Raw genomic sequence first — 27,728 nt, forward strand, 5'->3', positions numbered from 1 at the left:
ATTGCAGTGTTCAGTGTTACCACTGAGGCAAATACTAAAAATAGACACTTGGCTACATTGTACAGTAGTGTCTGATTGTAGACCAGTGAAAATATAGACCAATCATGTCCCAGAAAATCCGAAACAGTGTCTTATAAAATAGGGCTATTTTATTCAAAGATTGTTTGATTCATGTGATATGTTAAATGTGACAATTTTCTGATTATACGCTGAGTTGAATTAATATTTGACTGTTTAAGGAATAGGTTTGTCAGTCATTGTCTTCTGCATTTACTCTTTATTCACATGTTTATACCATTTAATAACTTTCCATCTCTAACTTCCTCTCTCCTTTTTATCCCTTTGGGTGTTAATAACCTAATTAAGCTATGGAGCATTAAGCAGTGGTCTTTGCTGGAGTAGCCTCTTAGATTTTTCATTTATATTGATGTTCATGATCTCTTTCTCTCTATCTCAAGTCCTCCATCTCTCTATCTCTCTCTTTCCTCAGTGAGGATGTGTGTAAGCGAGGCTTCACCGTGATCATTGACATGCGTGGCTCTAAATGGGACCTGATTAAGCCGTTATTGAAGACCCTGCAAGAAGCGTTCCCAGCTGAGATCTGTGTTGCCCTCATCATCAAACCAGACAACTTCTGGCAGAAGCAGAAGACCAACTTTGGCAGTGCCAAGTTCACCTTTGAGGTACTGAAACACCAGGTTTCAGAATTCTCTGTATAAAACTGCTATATTTAAAAAAAAAAAGATGCTTACCATGCCGTAGATGCTGTATGCTAGCTGATATAAGTCAATAAAAAGCATTAATATTCCAGATTGGAAAAATATTTGACACGTTTTATTCAAAGTCTTTTTGTTTTTGAATAGGGGTGCATCAGTTCCAGGTTTTTGTCTTTTGTTACACCATGTATGAATAAATGCTTTTTGGTACTCTTCGACCTTGATAACAGTAATTATACAGTAATAACCTACTTAATATTATTCAATAAGGGGCATCATGAAACGTTTTATTTAACTCTGTTTATTAGTTACTGCTGTGTGCTGCTAGCAGTAAATGCAATATGCTACGGTTTATGTGTAAGCTGATATGGTGTTTAAATGGTATCTTTAATAGAGAGCGTGAGGGTGGCTGACTAGTGCGTGCAGAGCAGTATCAGTGAGCATGGTCTTTAAAAATTAATGCAAGGTGCTGTTGATTGCACCTTGACTTGCAAGCTCAGTGTAGACCCTGACAAAAAGAGGTGTGAATGTCCCAGAGCTCAGTGTCTGCGGAACTGAAATGCTTGTACGCATGAAAATTTCTCTGGTTGCTTGCTTCATTGGTCCATGCTCACGAATACCCTTATGAGCATGCAATTTACAGCATCACTGGGTATGCTCACTGATACTGCTCTGCATGCTCAGGTCAGTCACCCTCACATTCTCTGTTGAAGATACTATTTAATCACTACAAGATGTTTTGTCAGGTTACTTGTATTGTAGAAGATGCTGTAGTAGCTCCTCTTGATATTTTCATAGACCATGATTTGAAGTGTGCTTTGGTTTGATCATTAATCGTGAAATACGTCCAGATCCCTTGGCGGTGATGTTGGTATCAGAGCATTTTTTTAAAAATATGATTGACTCTAATGTTTATCATGATATTCAGATTTATCAGTTTGATTTTTTCAAGCCAACTCTAAACACAGTATGGTGGCTAAAAACCTCAAATCGGTATGGATCTTGTGAAAAAGCAGATAAAATATCAGATAGGCATACATTGCTGCAGTGCAACTCAAGGAAAACTTGTCTGCAAAGTATTAACACAACTGGATGGGCAAGGGATAACATTTATTTCTTTTTCTTTTGTGTGTATCAACATATGTAGTGGCCCAATCAGCAATTGTGGGCTGTGGCAACTCCGTGTTTGTTTTGCTGTTGCTGTCTCCAAGCACCAACTTGTTTTTGAGAGTTGGGTTTCAGTTCAGCAGAAAGTCACAAGATGTGTAATATGTGATCTCTAGGCGCTAGTGCGTGATACCCGTCGTTTAGTCTGTGGTCTCCAGTTATTTAGTGTGTGGTCCCTAGTTGTTTAATGTGCATTCACAATTTTATTACTCACTATACAAATCTATAGAAAATAGCTAGAGTGTGACACCCAATCTGTTAGGATTTTTAATGTTTTAAAATGTAGCAAATCCAGGGCTTTATTCATCCCATATATACAGTGCCGTCCACTCATATTGGCACCCTTGGTAAATATGAGCAAAGAAGGCTGTGAAAAATTGTCTTTATTGTATAACCATTTGAGCTTTTGTTCAAAAAAAGTCACAGAAATACTCTGCTATCATGGATATCAAACAACTGCAAACACAACACAGGTTTATCAAAAACAACTCTTTGTTAAATATAGGTGTGCAACAATTATTGGCACCGTTTTAGTCAATACTTTGTGCTACCTCCCTTTGTCAAGATAACAGCTCTGAGTCTCCTCCTATAATGCCTGATGAGGTTGGAGAATACATGGCAAGGGATCTGAGATCATTGCTCCATACAGAATCTCTCCAGATCCTTCAAATTTCAAGGTCCACGCTGGTGGACCCCACAGGTTTTCTAGGGGCTTCAAGTCAGGGGTCTGGGATGGCCATGGCAGGACCTTGATTTTGTGGTCAGTAAACCATTTTTATGTTGATTTTGATGTTTGGATCATGTTTTGGATCATTGTCCTGCTGAACCAGGCCCAACCTTGGCCCATTTTAAGCTTTCTGGCAGAGGCAGTCAGGTTTTCAAATTATATTTGATAGAGTCCGTGATGCCATGTACCCTAACAAATTGTCCAGGTCCTCTGGCAGAAAAACAGCCTCAAAACATTAAAGAGCCGCCACCATATTTAACCATGGGCATGAAGTACTTTTCCATATGGCTACCTCTCTGTGTGCGCCAAAACCACCTCTGGTGTTTATTGACAAAAAGCTTTATTTTGGTTTCATCTGACCATAGAACCCGATCCCATTTGAAGTTCCAGTAATGTTTGGAAAACTGATGACACTTGAGTTTGTTTTCGGATGAGAGTAGAGGCTTTTTCCTTGAAACCCTTCCAAACAACTTGTGGTGATGTAGGTGACTTCAGATTGTATTTTTGGAGACTTTCTGACCCGAAGACGCAACTAACTTCTGCAATTCTCCAGTTGTGATCCTTGGAGATTATTTGTCCACTCAAACCATCCTGTTCACAATGTGTTGAGACAATATAGACACACGTCCAATTCCAGGTTGATTCATAACATTTACAGTTGACTGGAACTTCCTAATTATTGCCCTGATGGTAAAAATGGGCATTTTCAATGCTTGTGCTATTTTCTTACAGACACTTCCCATTTTGTGGGGCTCAACAACCTTTTGCCACACATCACAGCTATATTCCTTGGTCTTACCGATTGTTATGAATGATTATGTGAATTTGTCCTGTGTTACCTCATATTTAAACCCCTGGGAAACAGGAAGTCATGGTTAAACAATTTCCTGTCCCTAGTCACCTAGGTGTACTTAAAAAAATGTTTCAATATCAATGGGAATATACTTCAAATGTATTTTTCTGATATGAATTCATAGGGGTGCCAATAATTGTTGCACAGCTATATTTAACATTTATTTATTTATTTATTTATTTATTTATTTATTTATTTATTTTAACCCGTGTTGTGTTTGCAATTGCTTGATATCCATGAGAGCAGAATATTTTTGTTAATTTTTTAAACAAAAGATCAAAAGGTTAAACAATAAAGAGAATGTTCACAGCATTCTTTGCTCATATTTACTAATGGTGCCAATATTAGTGGAGGGCACTGTATTTCTCTAAGAGCAATCACTAGAATTCCTTTTCCCATAATAACCTCATTACTCTATCTTTCTCTCTGCTGCTCTTAGACTAGCATGGTGTCAGTGGAGGGTCTGACCAAGCTTGTGGACCCATCTCAGTTAACAGACGATTTTGAGGGTTCTCTGGAGTACAATCACGAGGAGTGGATGGAACTGAGAGTGGCACTTGAAGAGTTCCTGGGCAGCGCAGCGCACCTTCTCTCACGGCTGGAGGAGCTGCAGGAGCAGCTGGCTAAGAAGGAATTCCCAGTGGATGTGGAGGGCTCACGCAGGCTTATCGAGGAACACACACAGCTGAAGAAGAAGGTGATGAAGGCTCCTGTGGAGGAGTTGGACCGAGAAGGCCAGAGGCTGCTGCAGTGCATCCGCTCCAGTGACGGTTACTCTGGCAGGAATTGCATCTCAGGCAGTGCAGACTTTCAGAGTGTGGTGCCTAAGATCGCCAGCCTGCTTGATAAGCTGCACAGCACCAGGCAGCATCTGCACCAGATGTGGCATATGAGGAAGCTGAAGCTGGATCAGTGTTTTCAGCTGCGGCTGTTTGAGCAGGATGCCGAGAAGGTGAGCTAGATTTGTGCTCTTATACAAGCTTATACCTTAGGATAAATTGATAAAGATACAGTGGTGCTTTATCAGGTTAAACAAGCGAAAATATGTTGTTCTACATAGAAGTCTTACCCTGTAACAAAAATATAACATATTATTTCCACATTCATGCAGATACAGAATAAGCACCATGTTTTCATTATAACAAAGGTGTCTTAGGAAAGTCCTAGGAAAATATTGTTTTCTTTAAAAGTCTTATTACTCTTTCTCATATATACTGTATATTCAGTACAGTCCCCTCCAAAAGTATTGGAACAGCAAGGCTAATTCATCTAAAAGATGAATATGAGACGATAGATCAGAATTTCAGCTTTCATTTCCTCATATTTACATCGTCGCATATTCATCTTTTGATCTCAAACCCAAATGCCTTCAATGTATAGCGAAAACAATAGAATTGGCCTGGCTGTTCCAATACTTTCAGAGGGGACTGTATATACTCTATAAATGTAATCTTCCAGAAGTCTATTTAAGACATGAACTCATCATGGGTATTGAGAACAAGCTCCCACAAACATTCATACATATAAGACTGAAAGACTAGCCAGCATATTCGTGACATACCCACAAGCTGTGTTTTTTGTCTTATTAAATTCATGAGAGAGCGAAAAAAAAGGGCAGCTCGTGAGGGAATGACTTTGTAGCTACTATAATGTAGCTGATAACAGGAACGAACATGCCTCGTTAATATTGCATAACATTCTGTATAACTATGAATGCCTAAAAAGCACAATGTGTCATTCGTTAATAAATTATAAATTGGAACTGTTAGAAGAACATGCTGTTTTAGGAAGATAATCCACTTTCAGGTGGTAATGCATCACACCACCCAAGCGTGGATTATTTTCCTATAACAGCATGTTACATTATATTTTATTACTCGATGGGACATTTTGGTGGCACAATTTTTTTTAGATTGTACATGCAAATTAGAGCTCTTTATTTGGGATCATAGTAAACCAGGGGCGTTGGTAAATCTCTAGTGAATCAACTTTTCAAGATTGGATTCGTCATTATGTGTCTGTGGTGTGTATTGCTAAAAATAGGCCAAGGAGAATGATTGAGCTATAAGAGATGAAAAATCACAGCATGGTGAAATGGGTAGATCTGAGAGAAGATGGACGGGTAGCCGCAGAAATTATAGTTATATTCCTATGAAGCCACAATGTAAAACACACTATCCCAGGGGTGTGCCACTAGTTTGAAAATACAGCTTTTCATGTTCATTTTCTCTCCATAATGAAGACAAGCCCCCTGTGTGCACATTATTACACATTTCAGTGTCCTTGGACTAGATACAAAACAGTGAAAATGAAATTCTTCGGTATACTGAAATATCACACTGGACCAGGACAGTGAAATGTGTTGTGTTGTGTTGTGTTGTGTTATATGTAAAGGTTTGGTGCTCTAATAAACCAATTCTCTAACCAGTGTTCCACATCAGTACAGAGGCAGCATAGTGTGTAATTTAGTAATAAACTTGGAGTACTTTGTTTTGTCTTGCTTGGAAGTTAATATGTTTGGAACAAAGCCATAATGCATCTTTTATAGCAGAATATAAATGCATCAGCATTTTGAGGCACCAGCATGTCCTGGAAAAGATGGAAGAGAGCAGTAGACTGCAATGAAAGCCCTTATTTTGTTCCAATATGCTAGCAAATATTATCCCAGCTGGATATCACAGCTAAAAGATCAGCAGTCTTTTTGCAGTTAGGAGCAAAACCATACTTTTTGGGAAACTGGGCCCTGGTTCATTTAAATTGCTCTAATTTTATTGCATATATTCTGTGCTAACTCATTCAAGGTATCAACAATGTAATATACACACGCTGTGTGTTATCTGTGACTATGCAGTGGATGATCCATACATAAATTCAATTCAGTTCAAATGTATTTGTATTGCATTTTGTATAACAATAGGAATTGTTACAAAGCAGCTTTACAGAAATGTGCATCTAGATTTGGGACTCTAAAGAGCAAAGTCTGAGGTGACACTGGCAAGGAAAAACGTCCTGACAAGGAATAAGGAGGAAAACTTAAAATGACTCAATGGGAAACTGGGATGACTCCAGATTATAAATCATAAGCGTATACAGCAATAGAAGAGTAAGGTCAAACAATACTAAGTGTGTTAAATAGATGAGCATACTGTGAATTTGAATCCTGGGATACTGTACGAATAAGACATATACTTATATGTTAGATATGAGTGTATACTGTATGCTTGAATTACACTAACACACAACACTAGTTGGTCAAATCCTTTGAAAATCTACTGTAGCTTTTCTTTCGCGCTGTTAGTACTTCTTTAATTGTCTCAGTGTTTCTTTCTGAGTCGTTTTCTGTCTGCTCTACACTGTTTCCCCTCTCTCTGTCATGCTCTACTGCAGCTTAGTGATGCACCTGCTCTTAGAAGTTGGAGCACTTTTCATGCTGCACTTATTACTTGGCAAGTTTGGAGTTTAAAAAGGGGATTTTTTTTTCATTGGCTATTGTTGAACTCAACGCCTTTCACTGAAATCCCACTGAAGACTGCTTATATCTCCACAGTTCCAGATCAAACACAGTAATAAAGGAGAGAAGAGTGGCTGCAGACTTTCATGTGTGTTTCTCTTTAAGAGTGTGGGCTCAGGGCTGACCTCACTCTGCCTCCTTCCTTCTCTCTGATTACCGCATGTTTGATCTTCACCACTTTGGGTTGGAAATAATTCTCTTGACATAAGGTGAAGGCCTTTAGGGCTGGTCCGTAGAGCTGTTTTGTGCTGTAGTGGAAGATTTTCAATAAAGATGTGGTGTTGGGGAAATACTCTGGCAGACAGTCTGAAATGCCTCAGGGAAAGGGGCTTTTGCTGTGGTGATCAAATTTCTTTCAAGAACAATATGCGATTTTTAATCATAATACGAATCGAAGGTCAAATGTTGAGACGACGGACATTTCGTGTTTTTTGAAATGATCAAAGCTGAAAGTTATTCATCAAGTAAGCGCAAGCCTTATTGTGTGATGAGAAAAATTATGTTAAATCATAAGGTTAATTTACACTCCAGTCCTAGCTTATCTTGCTTAGATTGATCTGTCAATATGGACTTAGGCTGAGCAGTCTCTGTGGATGCTTCTTGTGCACAGAAAATAGGGAAGAAAGCAGAGAGATAACGCTTTCGTTGTCTGGAAATGTGAATCTGGCAGATGTTCATTCTAACTACTGTAAACATATTTGTGGTAAAATATCAGTTCCAATGTGCTTTAAGTAATGTTTGAAAAGTGTGATATGTTGGAACTGGGTTGAGAGGTTAGTCCGATAATTTTTAGCATTAGTATTAATAATAGGGTCAAAGACAAATAATAATAATTATTATTAATATGCCTAAATAATATTTGATCATTCCACTCTATTAATACCTTAATTCACATTTTATTAGACTTTTCTATGTTAGATCTAGAAATAGATTAGATTTTCTATGTTAGATCTATAGGTTCTAGCATAATGTTATTGCTCTTTATTAAAAACCTTTTTATTCCCGAATTAGTAATGACTTAAAATCTTAAGTAATTCATAATAATTCTTCATAAATTTATAATAATTCAATAGTTTGCATAACAAGGTTTTAATATGGCGTTTCTTACACATTATCACAACTAATAAACCAGTTATTACACATTGTTTATCTAAGAAATCCCTACAGATGTATCGCAATCAAGTAATCATGAATAAAGAATAATACATAATGAATAAACCTACAACCTGCTTTACAAGTGTCCAATTTGAACTTCATTAAACAGTTATTAACATGACCTTAATTAACCCTGAATATGCATTCCTAAAAACAAAGGGTTACCTGTAGTATAATACATCTTATTGTCTTTGACATAGAAGTAAAATGTCAGAGTCACTTAGCCTGAATTGTGTACACAAATTTGCCAGGAAAGCAAACACGCCTGGTAAGTTAAATGCTTTTGGAGTTGATATTCACACGGGGATGCTCCATCCATGTTAGCACCTAATCAATTTGAACTTTAAAAACCACACTCTTTCAACTAGTTGTCATGTTGGTGCGAAAGAGCCGACACACTCGCTATAAGGAAATAACTCCTACATCACTGTTCTCACACTTCATCTCTATGAACCCTATTACGTGTTGTCTTGGAAATTTGTCTTAGAATAGTTGACATTTTTACTGACCCAGTCCTATTATCTGTTCTCACTCACACTCTATGTCAACTGCTTTTGATGAATGAAATTTTCACGCAATAACAATATGACATGGAAGAATGAGGAGTTAGAAATGGTGCTGAGTTAGTTTGACCTCGAACTCTGTCCTCATATTTCAGTAAAGTGAGAGAGGAGCTGTCTCTGCAACAGGAGGAGTGTGTAGAGTGTGTGAAAGATTCGGCATAACACATCGGTTCTCTCTGCAGATGTTCGACTGGATCAGTCACAATAAAGAGCTGTTTCTGCAGAGCCACACTGAGATTGGCGTGAGCTACCAGCACGCTGTGGACCTTCAGACGCAGCACAACCACTTCGCCATGAACTCCATGGTGCGTTCGTTTACAGTTTCCATACACTCAAACAATCTATAATACACGCTAGTGTACTAGCCATCTTTTAGTACGATCGAAAGAAACGTTTTTGAAACATTAACAAAAAGAAATCAATTTATGCATTTAATGAGCAGGTTTTGTGAATTCTTTTCCCAGCATGATACTGCACTGTTTTACTGTTGTATATTTATATATTTCTTTATTTTCAGAACGCGTATGTGAACATAAATCGGATCATGTCTGTGGCGTCGCGATTATCAGAGGCAGGTCACTATGCGTCACAGCAGATTAAACAGATCAGTGCCCAACTCGATCAGGAGTGGAAGAGTTTTGCCGCCGCTCTGGATGAACGCAGTACCATCCTTGCCATGTCTGCAGTCTTCCACCAGAAATCTGAACAGGTAAAGCTGTGCAAATCTTTTATTCTGGTTTTGTGAGGCAATTCTTATCTTTAAACCCATGAAAGCAGACTAGGAAATTCTTTCGTTTGCAATATAGCTTGTGGTCAGTACTGTATGTACTTAGTAGCTAATCCAAGCCAGTTCTCTTTGCTTTTATGTGTATATGTGTATATATCCAGTTCCTTTCAGGTGTAGAGGCCTGGTGTAAAATGTGCAGTGAGGGAGGTCTTCCCTCAGAGATGCAGGATTTGGAGCGAGCCATTCATCACCACCAGACTCTGTATGAACAGGTCACACAGGCTTACACAGAGGTACGCAGCTGACATTGCTATGGAAAACTTCTATTTTGTTCTGTGTAAATTGTTCAAGCTGTACTTTTCAGTTTTCTATTTTGTATCTTGTAACGTGTATCTTATAAGCAATACTTGTGCTAATCTGCATTATACCATAGCACTGTTGAATTATTGGTTCTGATTGGTCATGAATTCGTTGATTAATTTTCTATAACAGCACAGCTCCGACAATAGTGAAGACTATAATTTAAATCATACATAACATAATATAATTCAGTCATTCATGTAATAACATTAATTTCTTATTAACTTCAAGAGAGGACGGTAAAGGAATGTTTAAACTAGAGATGCACCGATGCTAAATTTCTCAGCCGATACAAATAACCGATTATTCAGAGTGATACCAATACCGATAGTTCTGCCTTTTATACCTTCATTTAAATTAATAATAATTAATTCCACAATTCTGAAAGAAATACAAATAAAAACTTTATTCTCTCCATTTCAACAAGTTGTTTCACAGTAACTCTTCTCAGAAACAGAAAACACATTACTCACTTTTACATTAACACATGAACTAAATTCTGAAGATTAAAGTAAGATTTCTTAACTTATTGAATGTTATTAATTCATATTAATATTGAGTGAATTCTAAAAAACCCCCTGTTAGATTTACACTCACTCACCACAAGCAAAAGCATTACTACTTCATCACTAAACATCAAACTGGTAACGTATAATATAAACTTTTTTATATATTAACATTAACTGGATATGAAATACATTACTCTACAAATATATTTTTCTGTGGAATATATATATAGTACTTTTTTGTCAAATCTTTCAACGGTGCACTGGCGCTTTAATTCAACACAAGCAGCGCGTCAAAAAATAAATTAGACTCGACCCTGAAACTCCCGCTTCACTGCTGTAGCGTCTGGTGTAAAATTTTAGCAGTGCAGAGTTTACAGCAATTACAGAGATTACAAACTGCAGTTTTGTCCTCAGTCCACACAAGAGACACCATCTTTACACACAGCATGAAATCGATGTGTTTTACCACCCTCTTTTGATTGACAGGATATAATCGGCCCTGATCATCGGATGTTTTTAAACTATTGGCCAATAGCGTGAAAAATTGCCTTTATTGGCCGCTACCAATTATCCGCCAATTATCTTGTTTAGACTGATAGAGATTCAAATGATAACAATAACTAACTTGTTTCACAGATGTTCCTCAATATTAAATGTAACAAGAAAGTGACAAAAAATTATGACATGGCTTTCTTTAGTTATAAAATTGAGATTGTTGGCAACTTGCTGTGGCACAAGAGTGAAAAACACTTCAGGTTGTTGGAAAATAATCAACTTCGGCTTGGTAATGGCCCTCCGTCATATTGGACGTCATATTAAATCACCCTGTCCTTGATTGCTTTCCCATAACAACATGCCCTGCCATGATTTATTCCTGATATAATCAACTGATAGACAAATCTTATTCAACTTTATTAGCGACTAATAAAGGACATAATGAATATGTACCAATAAGATACATGCGATCTTATATTGTGTATTGTACACATATTGTATCTGTATTGTATCTCCATCACTCTCACTTAACATAATCATACATTTTTTCCTATTAAAAAAAAAAACATTTTAATTCGAAATACAGAAATCGAAACATTTTTACATCAGTATGTTAATGATTCTGGGCTACAAGGGATGTGTAATTTCTTGTTTATTTAATGTTTGAACCGTTGAAAAATGATGTATTATATTTTGTTTTCTTATGTAGATCTCAGTGTAACATGCAGCTTGTGGATAGAGTTGATCTCTAAAACTTGGACATACTGTATTAGCTGAATATCTGTGCTAAAGCCCCATGATTTTCATTCACTGCAAAACAAAGATGACTTTTTCTAGTCATACTGTTTCTAAATCATCTTTGGAGATTTGGGTCTTTTTCCAAAACAGCACTTTTTCAGCATGGGTAATGAAGGTCAGCAACTTTATCCTGTGACGCCTTATATGAATTTCCCACAGATTACATTTAACAATGTTTGACCTTATGCTGCAGACAAAAGAAAACCCTTTTTTTTTTAAAACAAAGTACTTAAGATGAGTGATGAATTATAAAGTTGACATTGTTCATTCTCACCTGATCAGTTAAGTATGACTGATACAATCAGAGCTATAGTGAGTACATGAGGTATAGGGATGTTTAGCTGTAGAGCTTGAGAAAGAATCACAGACACCCTGAGGGCTCGCTGACTCAAATATACTGAATTGACATTAAATATGATTATGAAGGGAAATGTCATAATCATAAAAGAGAGCATATTAGTAAATGTCAATTCCAAGTCAATGATTTCTTTCATTTAAAAGTTGAGATTTTGTGCAACAGTGTTTGCATTGTGAGGTTTTTGTCTGACTTATTGTATTTTTTAATCTAATTCATCTTTTATTAATTCTGTCTCTCTCCTCAGGTGAGTCAGGATGGGAAGGCATTGCTAGATGTACTGCAGCGGCCGTTAAGTCCTGGGAACTCTGAGTCCCTGACTGCAACAGCGAACTACTCTAAAGCAGTGCATTGCATCCTGGACGTGGTGCACGAGGTCCTGCATCACCACCGACGCCTGGAAAACATCTGGCAGCATCGTAAAGTGCGCCTGCACCAAAGACTACAGCTTTGTGTGTTCCAGCAGGATGTGCAGCAGGTAATGGAGAATACAAACACACTCATGCCACCAGATTTGACTCACTGCATCTGAAACATTATGATAGTTAGATAAAGTTAAGGTTATCTTATAAATTCAATCTTGCTTGATCAAATTCATACAAACTGTTCATTATATCAGGATCCAGCATACACACATAAATAGACACACACATATACACTCACCTGCACATGTGCTTTCTCACTGTGCTGCTGTCACATGATGGGTGATTAGATAATAGTATAAATGAGTAGTTCTACAGGTGGTACTAATAAAGTGAGCAGTGAATGTATATACACCAATTGACAAATTGTGGGTAATTTCCAGATGCGACAGGTCAAAATAGCAAAGGTTTTATACCTAAATTCGCAGAATCATTTCTGATCTCCTATCAACTATCATTTGTACTCTTCATTTTTACTATGCCGAGCAAAGTTTCTGTTTTATCTATTCTGGTGATTATAATGTGTGTACTTTATATGTCTATGTGTCTATACACATAATCTGAATGATTGGATATAGCCTAAGCCAAATGGCTTTATACGTTATTCTCTTAAATGTACTTTAATAGATCCTACATTTACGAGTACATGATGTTATTTGAGCTGCTCCATCAGCAGTTATCCATAAATATAGAATTCTGAATTCTGCATTTTTACATACTGCGTTTTTTCCCTCTAATAGTTTTGAGGCTGGATATCTGCCCAGAAGTCCAGTTAATATCCCTGTCTGTGAGTCAGTGGTGGCTGTGAGCTGGATTTCACCCTAAAGACAAGCTGGCTTTATCAGCAGCGAGAACTTGTGAGCCTGCATTCACTCTGCTGCCAGTGCATATATAGTGAGGTCTACAGGCCAAATCAAGATTTGAACACAGCCCAATAAGTAAAAGAATCTAAACGCACAAGCGAAGCCAACCTGAATGTAGCCCAGAGGGGAGACATGCTGACACAAGTTTGGCTTTGATAAAAGCCTAATCAGTTATTTTGTTCAGTCCGTCTTATCATAGTCTTCCTATTCTTCTTTTACATAGCTCTTCACAAATGTAGCTCACTTAAGCTGGGTTGTATGTTCAGGTCTCCCGCACTAAGCCAATGAAAGCAGCATGGAGCCTATTGAAGATAAACTGTGTGTTTTGAGACCTCTTTCTCCTACTCATACACATACACACCATAACACCAGGTAATGAAGCTCTCAGAGGCACTGCGTAATGTAGCGCAGGTTCCCACACATTAACATCTGAGTATCTGAGAGTAAATTACCCCGAATCTGTTACGATGATTAAATCCATATGGTGCTCAACTCAGGAATGCTTATATCTTCTGAAACATTCATCTCTCCCAGATCATCTTGTCTTTCCATCTTTCTTGAAGTTGCTGATATATAAATGGTTATTTGAATGGCCCTGTTCTATATGGATACTTGCATGATTACTTGTGTAGTTAAAAGTTGTGTTCTATTTTTAAAACACTCTCTAACAAGGTTGTTAATCTCGGCAGAGATCAAACTCTTAAATAGCTTTATAAGTGTAGCTAGTTAAAGGTAAGTAAATAAACTATGCCAGGTATTCAGCCTAAGCAAACAGGACCTCACAGGTTCAAGAGGAATGCTCAAATGAGTGGATTTATACACTAGTCACAAGAAGGGTTATGTGCAAGTCCACAGTAAGCACTAAGCACTAAGTCTATGACATGCATATTTGTTTAGGTTGGAAACTTTAAAGCTCTAGCTGTTGAGAATATAATAAGGAAAAATGGCAGGTCAATGATGGGAGTTTTCAGTTGTAATATATAGACTCTAAAAAATCACAGTCAGAAGCACAAGCAGTTCTGTTTGACTGCCATCTGTCGTAGGCTAGAATAGATCTCATTTCTCTTCTAGACATGGGTTCGCAAATGTTTTCTCAAACCCTTTAACTCATTCATGTTCAGTAACTGCTTTATCCTGGTCAGGGTTATGGTACATACCAGGAATACTGAGCACAAGGCTGGAATACATCCTGGATGGGACATCAGTCCATCACAAGGCAAAATGCACACATATTCACAATTTTAGCATAGCCAGTCCACCTACATGCATGTTTTTGAGAGGTGGGGGGAAACCAGAGAACCCAGAGGGACCCCATGTGGGAACAGGGAGAACATACACAATAATTTCACAAAGACAGAAACCCAAGTTCAGGATCAATGCAAGAAACCTGGAGCTCTGAAGCACAAACTTAACTGCTGTACTGCCCACCCCTTTAACTGTAGAATAAATTCCACAGACTATCCAACAGTATTCAAATATTAGGATCATTATTTAAATGCGTACAATTATATTCTGGCTAATTATTGGCATTTGGATTAAACCCATTCAATTCACGCTACCAGTGAAATAGATTAATAACTGTAATAACTCATTTATAAATATGATAGCTCTGATAATTGTAGGCTGTTGTAACTAAATAAAGTAAAAATAACATAACGCCTGACCATGGTTCATGTACCACTTGGGGATCGTGGATTACACCACCCTACTAAATCCAATGCATTGTCTCCACATCTTTTCTGTGTCCACAGATACCCTGTGTAGTGCTATGTGCTATGACCTCTGTCCTTTGTAAAATGAGATAAATCAGAAGTCATGGTTTTGGTGATTAAAGACCAGAGGGACAGGAGGTGATGTGTGTGAGAAATGTGAGGGAGATGTACCTCTTCACATGAAGTCAGAAGTACGGTCTATCCTGGGTGTGTCAGTGAGGAGTGAACTGAGGCTTGGGCATATTAACCTTTCTGTTATCTCACTGTTAGCATTTGTAAATTCTAGATTCCTCTGGTGTATTTGCATATGGTGGACATTTCACAGATAAGAAAGACATGACTTGTTTCTCTGTGACAAAATGCTGCAATGCAAAATATTCTACATTTCACAAATGTAAACCTTATGTACGTCTTCAAGTGCGTGACCGCTATCACCATTTAAATTATACACGGATTAAGACACACAGACATAACTCCCCTTATGCAAGTCTGGTTGAGATTAGAAAATGTCTGCTGGGTATTTCAATATTATTTTATAGGGATGAGCACACAGTTCTGAAAAACTCTTTTAGTCTAGACTTACAGACACTGAATCATCCATGCAACATTTTTTTTAAATCTCTCACTCTGGGGGCTCCTGGATCCTATTAATATGCCAATAATTAGTGGTAGGTTTTCTGTTCTCACACTCTAGTTCTAGTGTTGGGCACATTTTATTCTCAGACAGGGTCAAAAACAGTGTTGGTGGATGGCTTTTAATGTTTTCATATTATTTTTGTGTCATACACGAGGACACCCTTATTTGTCTACTACATGGCTGCTTTATTTTTTTTTCTCTGCCTCTCAGTGCTACTCAGAAAGCAGTACATTATGAGAAGAACCAACAACAGTGACAACTGGTCACAATATTGAATGAAATAATTTAAATGACTATTAGCTCAGCATTACTATTATGAAGCTCATATACTCATAGGAACACACTTAGTGAAACAGATTTAAACAGTAGCATTCATGGTCATCAAGTCCTTCCCTTATAAATAGAAAGCATGGTAAGCACAAAAGCTGAGCTTTCCATTAGACAACTCTTTCAATCAAACTTACAATTCTGTCATTTGTCCCTTCATGTAACTTGTACTTTGATTAGACAATTTTTGCTTAGTGTATTTACAGCTAGTTGCTCCAAAGGCATTTTGAAAAATCCATGATCGAGAAAGCAGTCCTCCTTGTTTATGTATATTACACCCATTATTGCATATCATACGTTTTGCAGGGGCGGCTCAACTACTCCAAAAGTGGTGGGTCAAAAGTTTTGTCTGAGACAAGAGGTACACACAGTACAAAAAACATACAAACTAACTGATGATTATAATACAATGACAGGGCACAGCACACCTTTTAATGAATGTCAGAGTATTTTGTTTCGACCCCACACACTTCATTTTGCAATTTACTCCTCAGGCAGCTCATAACAGCAAAACATTTGTTCACAAAGTAGCACTAATTCTAAAATGTTTTTTTTTTGTTAAATTTAAAAATCGAAGACGTGTTCACATTCCGCAATATGCTGTGTGTCCCAGTAGTAACTGTCTGTTTTGATCAACATTTTTCCAGCAAGTCTTACCTACTTTATTTAAAGAATGTTCATATGTCATCTGAAACGTTAGTGATAGTGATTCAACACACGATTATTAAGCACCAATGCACGGTTAACCATTTCTCGCTCATAGGAGAGCCCGTTTAGGAGAAATGTCCCACCCTCCAACTGAACTAGAAGTTCCATCCATCCATCCATCTTCTATACCGCTTACTCCTTTTCAGGGTCACGGGGAAACCTATCCCAGGGATCATTGGGCACGAGGCGGGGTACACCCTGGACAGGATGCCAATAACTGGAAGTTTTGTTTGGTTTTGGTTTTTGTTTGGTTCACCCAAGTCAGACCTGTCTGTTATTGCCTGAGGTTCTGGGATGGCAGTAGTTTAAAATGTGACAGGTCAAATACCAGCTTGCCCCTGTTGCTCCGGCGGCCCTGGCGTCTTGTTAATCATAGCAAAGGACTTGTTATGGATATGTCAGTGAAGCTTAAATAAATTATCCCCAACACACACCAAATGCAATTACTTGAAAAAATTGTTGACTATAGGCTGTGTGAATCTACAGTCTGGACTAGAAAGAAATCAGTCCCAACCTTTACTGTGTACCATTCTGTGTATTTTTACTCACAACCCGTGCAGGTAAAATACACACAGGTGGTACTGTTGTATTTGATTCCACAAAAGTAAAAAAATTATTTACTTTAAGCCAACTGTTTTATAAAAAAAAATGACCTTTAATTTTTACGTATTTTTTCCTTGAGAGAGAGGGAGCCTACTGCTAGCCTACTAATACCAGCCAGTCCTGGCCAACAGTAATTCATTCCATAATCAGGATGTTTATACTGTTGAGTGCCTCAAAGAGTGAATAATTTTACACACCACACCTCAGGGCCCAAGCACAAAGTGATTCAATGTTATAGTAAAAATAGTAAGTATTTCACCTAATAAACATTTAAATATTAGTTTAGTTATATATATTTATTGTTAAAGATTACATCCTGCCTGAAACAGTGTGGATGAAAGCAGGTTTATCCAAGAGTAGAGCTGAACATGACTTGGTGCAACAAAGTGAATGAAGCCACATCATTACACAAGCCAGTTATATTTAGTTATATCTGGTGTTGTTGTTATATTTAGTGCAGCGCTCCTTGTTCGTGCAAGTGTATGCCATGTTTTTAAAACACACTGCGGATGCTGTAATCAGCCATGCATAAACAGACGTTCACCACACCTACTGACATGGTTGACATCTTCAGGAATTGATTTAACATTGAAATTCCTAATGTTCTGATGAGTTTCATTCATTAGGTGATTTGTATTTTTATTTACATTTTATTTTGGGAAGTAGGTGATGTGGAATCAAAATATAGAGACTGCAGTCTTGTTTAAACTAAGACTGTTTATCCAGAGCTTATACACTCTGCATCCCATTCAGATGAGCTCACCCTATGGGGTCTGTTTGTGTTCACATTCCAGAAGCATACACTTATTCCCAGAGACTAAACTGGGTTAATCCCATGTCTTTGACCTCTCTACACCCTCGCTTCTCCTGATATTTATAAACACTGATTCTCGGCAGCGTTTTACTCTCTGAGAGTTGAGCTACGGGGCATATTAATAAAGTTACAGTTATGATTGCGCAGTCAAGCTATGGTTTATGTTAGGCCAGATTGTGTATCGTACTAATGAAATCAAAGCTGTGTTTCGGTATTGCTGTCCACTTATGCAACTGCTGATAAAGTGGCTTCAGCGTTTTGTTTGACAGAGAGACAGTTGTGACTGATTGTTCACCATGTGAAGAGGCAATTACTGTCACTGCTCTCTCTCTCTCTCTCTCTCTCTCTCTCTCTCTCTCTCTGTGTGTGTGTGTGTGTGTGTGCGTGTATGTGTGTGTGTGTGTGTACTCTATTGTACGAGTCCCTTGTCCCAACACTTCTGGGCATGAACTATAATCAAATGTATGGGAAAGAATATAAGTAGTGAACATTTATTTTATGACAAAGCTTTTGATTATATTGTTTCAGTGACTCATTAAATCATTTGAATGGTGTGTATTTTTGTGTTTTATAAAGGTGATGGACTGGATCGAGAACCATGGCGAGGCTTTCCTGAGTAAACACACAGGAGTGGGCAAGTCTCTGCACAGAGCCAGAGCCCTGCAGAAACGCCATGATGACTTTGAGGAGGTGGCACAGGTAAGAGCACAAGCAGCATACTCACAACCTGTAAAATTGCAACTCTTTGCATAACTCAGATCATACGGAAAGTTCTGTGGTTAGGCAGTACCTTTTCTGACTAAGCATAGAACCAAATACAAATACGTTATTTGGAATAAACAGATAATGTGTTCTGAACAGATGCAAATACAGATACAAATAGGTGGCGTTGTTTTGTTTTATTTATTTATTTACTTTAAATAGAAAGCTTGATAGAATGGTTCATAAAACATTTGGTTGAGATAAGAGGTGTGCATCAGGACTGGGATCCCACAATACGCAACAAAAAAGGTGCACGAGCAGGAGATTTTTGACTTTTTAAAGCGGGTACATGTGAGCAGTCAGATATGAAGCTTGCAGGTCAAAAAAATGTGTGGCAAGAACATGTGGCATGAACGCTTGACATTGATGTGCGACGTCAGCGTGCCACTGCACAATACATTTACAGCAACCTTAGTAACTGCCTGGTCAGTGCTGCAGTGGTTTAAATTAGGCTTCTAATTTTTAATATTTTGGGAAATACAACCAAAGAAATCCATTACAAAATATTTCAGGTATTTTTCCAGTGTTTCCAGGAGCATAGTGGTGTGGGGTTCTGGCCACACCCACTTTAAATCTGAATGTATATACAGATATGAATATTTGCAGAACTGAGCAGATAAAGATATTGCCATTGCGTTACGTCCCTACTTACAACATTATTCCTATGAAAGCAAACAAAATCCAATCACATCACTATTGTTTGTTTGAATTAATACATTTCTCATGCGATTGAGTTGCACATGATAACAGACTTCAATTTGACTTATGGCAGTGTGAATTCAGCAGTGAGTCATATACGTAAATAAATGTGAGCAGTGTGATCTTTTCATTGTCTGAATCAGCGTGCAGCTTTGACTACAAGAATTATAGCCACTTAGTACTAACGTCATCTTATACAGAGCAATCCATCTTATCTAATCTGACCACGCTTGGTAATTATAGGGCTTCATATTAGGTTTTGTAACATATGTAACACTATAATAGCCGCATAATTGTGTATAAATCAATCTTATCTATCTGTCTGAATATGGATCAATAAGAGAACTGCACACCAAGCTTCTTTACACAGTGTAGTGGGAGCCATTCCACTCAGTTATAATATTTAGTTTCACTGTAGATGTGAGGCATAAGAAAAATAGACAGTATTAAAATGCTTACAGTATACAGTGTCGTAAAGGTCAGTTACTAAAGTATAATTTAGGAAAAGGAAAAACACTCAAAATAAAATAATGCTGTTTGTTATTTAGCTATAATATATTGTAACAACAAAACCGTATTTTCTCATTGACAGTCATCATTAGGATTTAAGTTTCACAGAATGTAATACCCCTTATATATATATATAACACACACACACACACACACACACACACATATATATATATATATATATATATATATATATATATATATATATATATATATATATATATGTGTGTGTGTGTGTGTGTGTGTGTGTGTGTGTGTGTATATATGTATAGTATTGAACACGTCAACATTTCTTTCAGTAAATATATTTCCAATGAGGCTATTCATAGGAAATTTTTACCAGACATCAGTATTAACTCAAGAAATCCACAAATATAAAGAATTCCCAACATTAAAATCCATAAATAAAGTTATGTGTAATAAAGTGGAATGACACGGGAAAAAAGTATTGAACACACTAAGTTCTCCAAGGCAAGGTAAGGCAAGGAACCAACTGAAATCCACAAGTAGATACAAAGTAATTATACCTCCTATCTATGAAAATTAATAACAACTGGGTTAGTAAATTGATGGACTTTCCGTTACCAAGGTGTCACACAAGAAACATCTCATGATGGGTAAAAGCTAAGAGCTCTCCCAAGATTTTTGCAAGCGGATACAGCTGCATTTCAAAACTTCTGAATCCTCCAGTAAGCACCATTGAATTCATTATCATCATCACTCCATCATCAACTGGCCACGCACAGGAGCTCCTTACAAGATTTGTGACCAGGGAGTCAGAAGAATAGTCAGAAGAGTAGCCCAAGAGCCAAGAACCACTCAGAAAGAGCTCCAGAAACACTTGGAGGCAGCAGGCTCCATCGTCACAGAGAAAACAATGGGCAATGGACTCCACCGCCATGGCCTCTATGCATGCTCACCCCACAAGACAGCACAGCACGCAATATATATATATATATATATATATATATATATATATATATATATATATATATATATATATATATATATTAGTATAATTGTTGAGGTCTGAGTATGAAAATGTCTTTTCTATTTTGCTATTTGTTTAAACGAATAGATAGTAAAATGTAAATAAATTAAGCAATATTTCTTTCCACAGATTTGTGTTTCTGTAATTGTGTAGTACCATTAGTACAAATGCAAGCCACGGCTGTCTAACTTCCTGCCATGAAACTACTTCCCCTAATAATTGGTTCCATTATGAATGCAGCACACACAAAAAAGTTTTATTACCTATAATAGGTGCTTACAAAAGTTGGTGGTTACCGGGTGACAGCAGTGAATAAAAGCAAAAAAAGTTTTATTTCCAACTCAAATTCTTTTCTTTATTTCCAACTCAAATACCTGAGTAAAAAATTAAGGACTACTATCTAGGATTTTATAGTTTTTGGCAAAGCAAGACATCAGTCTGTAGCCTAGTGGCCCAGAGACCAATCATGTAAATGCAGCAGCTGAGACATTGTAAATGATCTATATTTATCTATAGTATAAACCCTATCTTCTACCACAATTTTCAACAATGGTGTAATAAAGGGGAATTGACAATTTATAGTGGAACTTCATCTGTTAATGTTCAGGGGGCTGTTAAAGCATATTAAATGTATTAATTTCATTACACATTCTACTACTGACCTTTCTGTTTTATATGTATAGCCTATTTTATAGTATGCAGTTTGTCAGAGATAGCCAATCTTTCTAGAGTATTCTTTAAAGAATCAAACGACAACCAGCTGCTTCTGCCAACTTCCTTATGACCAGAACCAGGCAGGTTTGGGATGACTAGCATTAATGTGTGTATATATTATTCAGATTTTCTGTGCATTAGGTGTGCATTCTGTGCATACAACAGTGTGTATTGTAAGGAACAAAATGTCTAGAAAACTGTCATGTTCTTACACTTAAGTACAAATAAGTTTACACCATTACTAAAGTCAATGTTATCACAATCTGTAATCCTGTCATAAAACTGTAGATTTATGAATCTGCTGGATTTAGGTTTCGCGGTCAGATAAGTCATTGTTTTTGATTAGTAAAGCAGTACTACAGTTATTGGAGACATAAGTAATAAGTGTATTTCAATTTTAATGTGTAATTTAATCACTTATTAATGTGACTAAAGATTTGTGTCATTGCAATCAAGTGGACTAAAATAATATTTTTTTCAAAGATGATTTATATATATGTGTGTGTGTATCTTAAAGAAATGAAATATGGGTGAAGGGTATTTGCAGATGAGAAAAGACTTCTATATCTTTCCCGAAAAAAGAAACATACAGACTTTTCCATGATGATATGAATTGGTAAAGATAGCATTATCTCTGTGCAGTACATGAACATTATCAGTATATTTATTACCATGAATATAATAATGCATACATTACCTCCTGCAAAGATCCCAGATAAACTTCAGACCCAAAAAGGACTCCATTCCCCTAATGAGCATATTGAGGATGACAGTAACAAGCTAAAATATAGAGCGAAGCTAACAGTAATTCATCTTCAACTGCATGATACCGAAAAGGGAGGTTATAATCAGAGATGAAGTTTACTAGAGTGGGATTTAACAGCGGAAATTGGATTGTGCAGAGGAAGGCTCTATGACATCCAATGTTAAAAGTCTATTGATTGCATTAGTGATATGAGATTATGTAGAAGTTCAGTATAAGTACAAGGCACACATAGAAAACCACTGCGCTGGTTTGGAGATCATTGAACAGATGGGAATTAGGAATTTATAAGGTATGTTGAGTGTCCAGGAGAGATTAGAGGAGGTAGGATCATATCAGATGAAACTGCAGTTATAGGGCATAGACTGATTCAGATTTAGACAGGGCAGCACCACTACTCCAAAATTGGTGGGGCAAAATGTGATGCTTTTAATTATATTTAATAAAATGTTAGCTATTAATGATACACACACCTTTTAAGGAATGTCATAGTGGCTTTTTTCGACCCCACATGCTTCATTTTGTATTTTCCTTCTCAGACAATAAGCAATAAGCTGTGTGTCACTATAGTAACTGTCTGTTACTCTCAACTGTCATTTGAGGAATGTTCCTGTAATCGATTCAGAATATGCGCATGTGTCACTTAAAATACTGAATAAACATCAATACACGATTATTTAGCTCCAGTGACCTCCAAAGCGCGACTAACCCTATATCGCTCATAGGAGATCCCTTGTAGGAGAAATGTCCCAACCGAGTCAGACCAGTCTGTAATGGACTGACGTGCTGGATCACCGCCCATAGTTTGAAAAGTGCCCAGTCAAATGCCAGCTCGCCTCCATTGCTCTGGCCGCCCTGGGTTGATCGAAATCAAATCAATTATTATTCAGTCATTCATCTTAAAATATATTATTCAGAGACTACTATACATTAGTAGTCAGTAACTGCAATGAAACTATTATGAAAGGTTTGTAGTTGTGAGAAAAATCCACCAGCAACAAGCCTGGGAAAGAATACGAGAGTGAAGAGTTACAATACCAATATCTGTACTGAACAAAAATAAAAGTAATCCAAGCATGGACACAATATTATGAAGATCTTTTTCAAAGGTCAGTCAGCATGTAGGTACAGTATTTAGATCAGTGGCATTCAAACTTTTATGGCTGAGTCTGCCACGCATCTGGTCAATTTGCATTCCACTCTATCCTCCAAACAAATATTGAACCTGTTGAACCTCTTCATTGAGAATGGTTGCTGTTAATCTATATTGCATGTAAGCACTGAGATTTTTGTCTTGTCTAGGCATGTTATGTTGAAATATACATTATTTCAACATAACATGCTGCTCATTCAACCTAGCAGGTGCCTCACAGTTTGAATACATTTACATTTATTTGGCAGCTGGTTTTTCTCGAGTGAGTTAAATATGAGTCAAGTCATAACCTTTCAATCAGAAACCCAGAGCCTTCAACTCTGAGCCACTAAGAATACCACTGATTTATATACACTTTCCGGCCACTTTATCCTTGTACTCCTGCCTGTTCATGCAATTAGAAGATCAGCCAATCATGTGCCAGCCCCACCTGGTCTTTTTCTAATTTCAACTGCCCAGTTTCAGTGAATGTGTGCCCATGGTTGCCACTGTGTTTTATGCAATGCACTGCTGCTTATTATTGGCTGATTGGATACTTGCCTAATTGAGCAGGTGTACAGGTGATCCTGGTAAGTGGCCAGTAAGTGTGTCTTGTAGCTCGATAAATATCTTCAGTGTAGTCTGATTGCACTGTCCTGGGAGGCATAAATTATCTTGTGTTAATAAGCAGATCACCATTTTAACACATTGTTTGCAGACTAGGAACTCCAGGGTACTGCATTTGACCAGCAGAGAACCACAGGTGCACATGAGGTGATACAATAATCTCTAATAAAAGGGGATTTTTATGGGGAGATTTGTCCTACAGATGGCTCTGATTATGTGTGAACGGACACAGGTCGTGATCATATATTTTTGAGTGATAGTGTAAGTGATCCAGACAAGCAGGACGTTTTAGAAAGGCGTCTATCAGAATCTGTAGTGTTTTCCCTGTTTCCTGCTTCTGAACATGGGTATTAACGGTGCATTTGTGCTTGTAGGTATTGTAATGTACATGATGACAAAGGTCTAACAAATATTTGTGCCCTGGTTTCTAATTTATCAGAACACCTACACTAATGCTGACAAGCTCCTCGAGGCGGCCGAACAGCTGGCTCAGACGGGCGAATGCGACCCGGAGGAAATCTACAAAGCAGCGCGGCACCTAGAGGTTAGGATCCAGGACTTTGTGAGAAGAGTTGAGCAGCGGAAACTGCTTCTGGACATGTCCGTCTCCTTCCACACTCACACCAAAGAGGTAAACTTTCCTTTGGTCTTTCAGTTCTTATTAGGACCACTTTACAATAGCTGAAACCTAATATCAGCTAAGTGCAGAACTGTCGTATTTATGGGAAACATAATGTAATAAGGTATGCTGGGTAATGTAGTCTACAGGTTTGTGGACTATTTGGCAACCATAGAGACAAGCATACCAATCATTCACAGGGGATAAGGTTAGATTACTGAAGATTGCACAGACTCTTTCCTCTGTTTAACACTCGCTGATCAGTACCAGATGTGAAAATGTTTCATTGCAGAAAGTGTATCCATTTGAGTGTTTGCATCTGTATGTGTTTATGTGCATGTTTATCAAGTTAAAAAAAAAGAAAGAAGTAACCCTGTCAGCACTGAGACACAACAAAACTAACTGCTACTGGAATCGAGTGACACATTTTGATCTTTCAGCTGTACACACTGATTTCAGGGAAGGGCATACTATTACTCATGCAGCGCAGCCACAGCAAAGTAAATATTTTATAAAACAGAGCATGCAGCATCTGTCCCAGCTGAGTGGGTACCATTCATCTCATGGAGTCCTCTTAAACTGAGTCCCCCTGTTTCACTGTCCCTCTGCTTGGCTTCCGTAATGGAGATTTATTTTTATAGTTTAATAATGTCATTTATTTTATAGTCCTGCTGATGGATGAGATTTTCGGCTAGGCTCTACGAATGTGTGGGTTTTTATTTTTAATAAAGACACTGCTCTATCAGGCGCATTAGGAATGCTGGTTTGCTTTTGCTGGATCTCTGGAGGATATGCCATGCTGAGGCTGAGGCTGGGATTATGTACAGGATGAACCACAGCTCCCACTGAGAGAATTCTCTTAAACTGAGTCAGAAGATGGCGTTCCACTTTTTCAACTATTTATGATTGTGTTGTATTTTGGGATATTACGTCCCAAATAGCCCAATGATTATAGTGTAACTTGAGCAAATATACAAAAAGACGCATTGTGGTCAATAAAAAAACACTAAAGCTCTTTTTTTCTTAAATCATTCTGAAACTGTGAGCTAAAAATATAATGTGTATAGCTTGGCTTGTTTTGGGATATTGGCTTAAGTAAAGTTTGAAATGCTACAATTATTTTGTGGATTTTTAAAAAAATATATTGTTACTTATATGTCTGTAGAAGTACATTATTATAGTATACTGTCCCCTCAAAAAATATTGAAGCAGCAAGGCCAATTCTTGTTTTTGCTATACACTGCAGACATTTGTATTTGAGATCAAAAGATGAATATGGGACAACAGAGCAGAATTTCAGCTTAGAACAACTTAGAACAAGGCACATTTGGTGGCAGACCACCCAATTGTTGAATGTGCAAAAGTATTGGAACGGGCACTCTTAAAGTCTCTATGAAACTACAATTGACGTTTTGTGGCTTTTAGTATGAATATGTTAGCCTTAAGGTAATCTATAAGCTAATATGCTCCAAAATGATGACAAAATTCACATTTAGGAGATATATACATTCAAAATTTACCACAAAATTTAGTCTCTCTTTACCACCAATACGGATCAACAATTTTGATGACATCGTTCTGCACATCAGCTTCTCATCAGATTTTTTATTTAATCAAATACTCTCCAGAATCCAAAGTGTCCCGCCCCTCACAATATCAAGTCAAGTACAGCTTAACCCAGGCTGTGAGGTAACCTAAACGCTATTGGCTATTTAAAAAGGTGGCAGAGCCACTCAATATGTCCCGCCCTGACGTCCTGTTTCAGCGGAAATTACGTCAACACATCGAATAACGCTATGCATTTCAAGGCACTTCACAGGGACTTTAAAGTAAATTAAAATAAATAACTCTTTTTATATATATTAGTTGCATATCCCTTACTTGAATGGGGGGGGGGGGGGGGGGGTATTTGGATATTAAGGATATTTGCTTGTATCGTACAAACAAATCAGATAAACGGTCAAAATAAAAGTGTCTGTGGGCATGTGGTGGGGACCCCGCAGCGATAGGCAGTTTAGACCTTTTAAAGACATTTGGCTGGTTTACATGATAAAACTACTTTAATACAAACATTCTGGCTTTTATTCAAAAAAAGTAAAGAGCCAAAATGTTACTCGGTTAATTAAGAAATTGAAAATGTCACTGAGAATGTTATTTGGTACATTAATGCCACAGGGGCTCATCATTATATATAACATCTAGTAGAGTGGAAGTCTGATAATGTCCTTTTGTATTAAATGAGTTAAAACACCAAATAAAACAACTGCATCATCTATGACCATCTATGATTGGGTGTTGACATTTCTGAAGCACATTTCTACTGATATTCTAGATGTGAGACTATACTATACTATGGTATCTCACTTGAAGGATGTGTGTTGTGTTTGATGTGATGCCAAACTAAGTGTAAGTAGATCAGCATGAGAAGCAGGGAATGTCTTTGCTTTGTGCAAGTTGTGCACACCCATTCTCATTTTGTGTTAATCAGCACATCATGTTCTTCATGCCAAATCTACCAGTATGCCACTTTGAATCAAGAGGTTTACATGGTCTAATAAGAGCAGATAAATACTGACATCACATCTGAGGTGCAGGCAAAAACAACTAAATGTTTTATGTACACACAGATGGTGGGTCAATTTAAAACTGCAATGTGAACACAAATTGTCATCACTTCCATTCTGCTGTCAAGATATTAGAAAAGAAATATTATTTTTGAACCATTATTTCTACCAGGCCACAATCTGGACTCGCTGTAACAAGCTTGATGATATATTAGGCAGTTCCTCATTACTGATAGTTTAGTGAGATTGTATTGTTCTTCGGAAAAGCTGTCAGCAAATGGCATTTCCTATTCAGGGGCCGCACAGATTGACTGTGAATAAGGTT

The 27,728-nt window shown here is 37.4% G+C and overlaps 1 protein-coding gene across 1 annotated transcript in view; it reads left to right on the top strand.

Annotated features, from left to right (window-relative positions):
* The window catches only part of kalrna (kalirin RhoGEF kinase a), a 180,075-nt gene that overhangs the window by 82,500 nt on the left and 69,847 nt on the right, over positions 1-27,728 (top strand). Inside the window, exons 4-11 of the mRNA XM_047155984.2 lie at positions 491-683; positions 3,903-4,415; positions 8,875-8,997; positions 9,210-9,401; positions 9,581-9,712; positions 12,184-12,414; positions 18,599-18,721; positions 24,660-24,851. Of these exons, the coding sequence (XP_047011940.2) occupies positions 491-683; positions 3,903-4,415; positions 8,875-8,997; positions 9,210-9,401; positions 9,581-9,712; positions 12,184-12,414; positions 18,599-18,721; positions 24,660-24,851 (1,699 nt within the window). The remainder of the gene's footprint in view (positions 1-490; positions 684-3,902; positions 4,416-8,874; positions 8,998-9,209; positions 9,402-9,580; positions 9,713-12,183; positions 12,415-18,598; positions 18,722-24,659; positions 24,852-27,728) is intronic.

The sequence above is a fragment of the Ictalurus punctatus genome, chromosome 6 (genome assembly GCF_001660625.3).
Source record: "Ictalurus punctatus breed USDA103 chromosome 6, Coco_2.0, whole genome shotgun sequence".
Taxonomy (NCBI): Eukaryota; Metazoa; Chordata; class Actinopteri; order Siluriformes; family Ictaluridae; genus Ictalurus; species Ictalurus punctatus.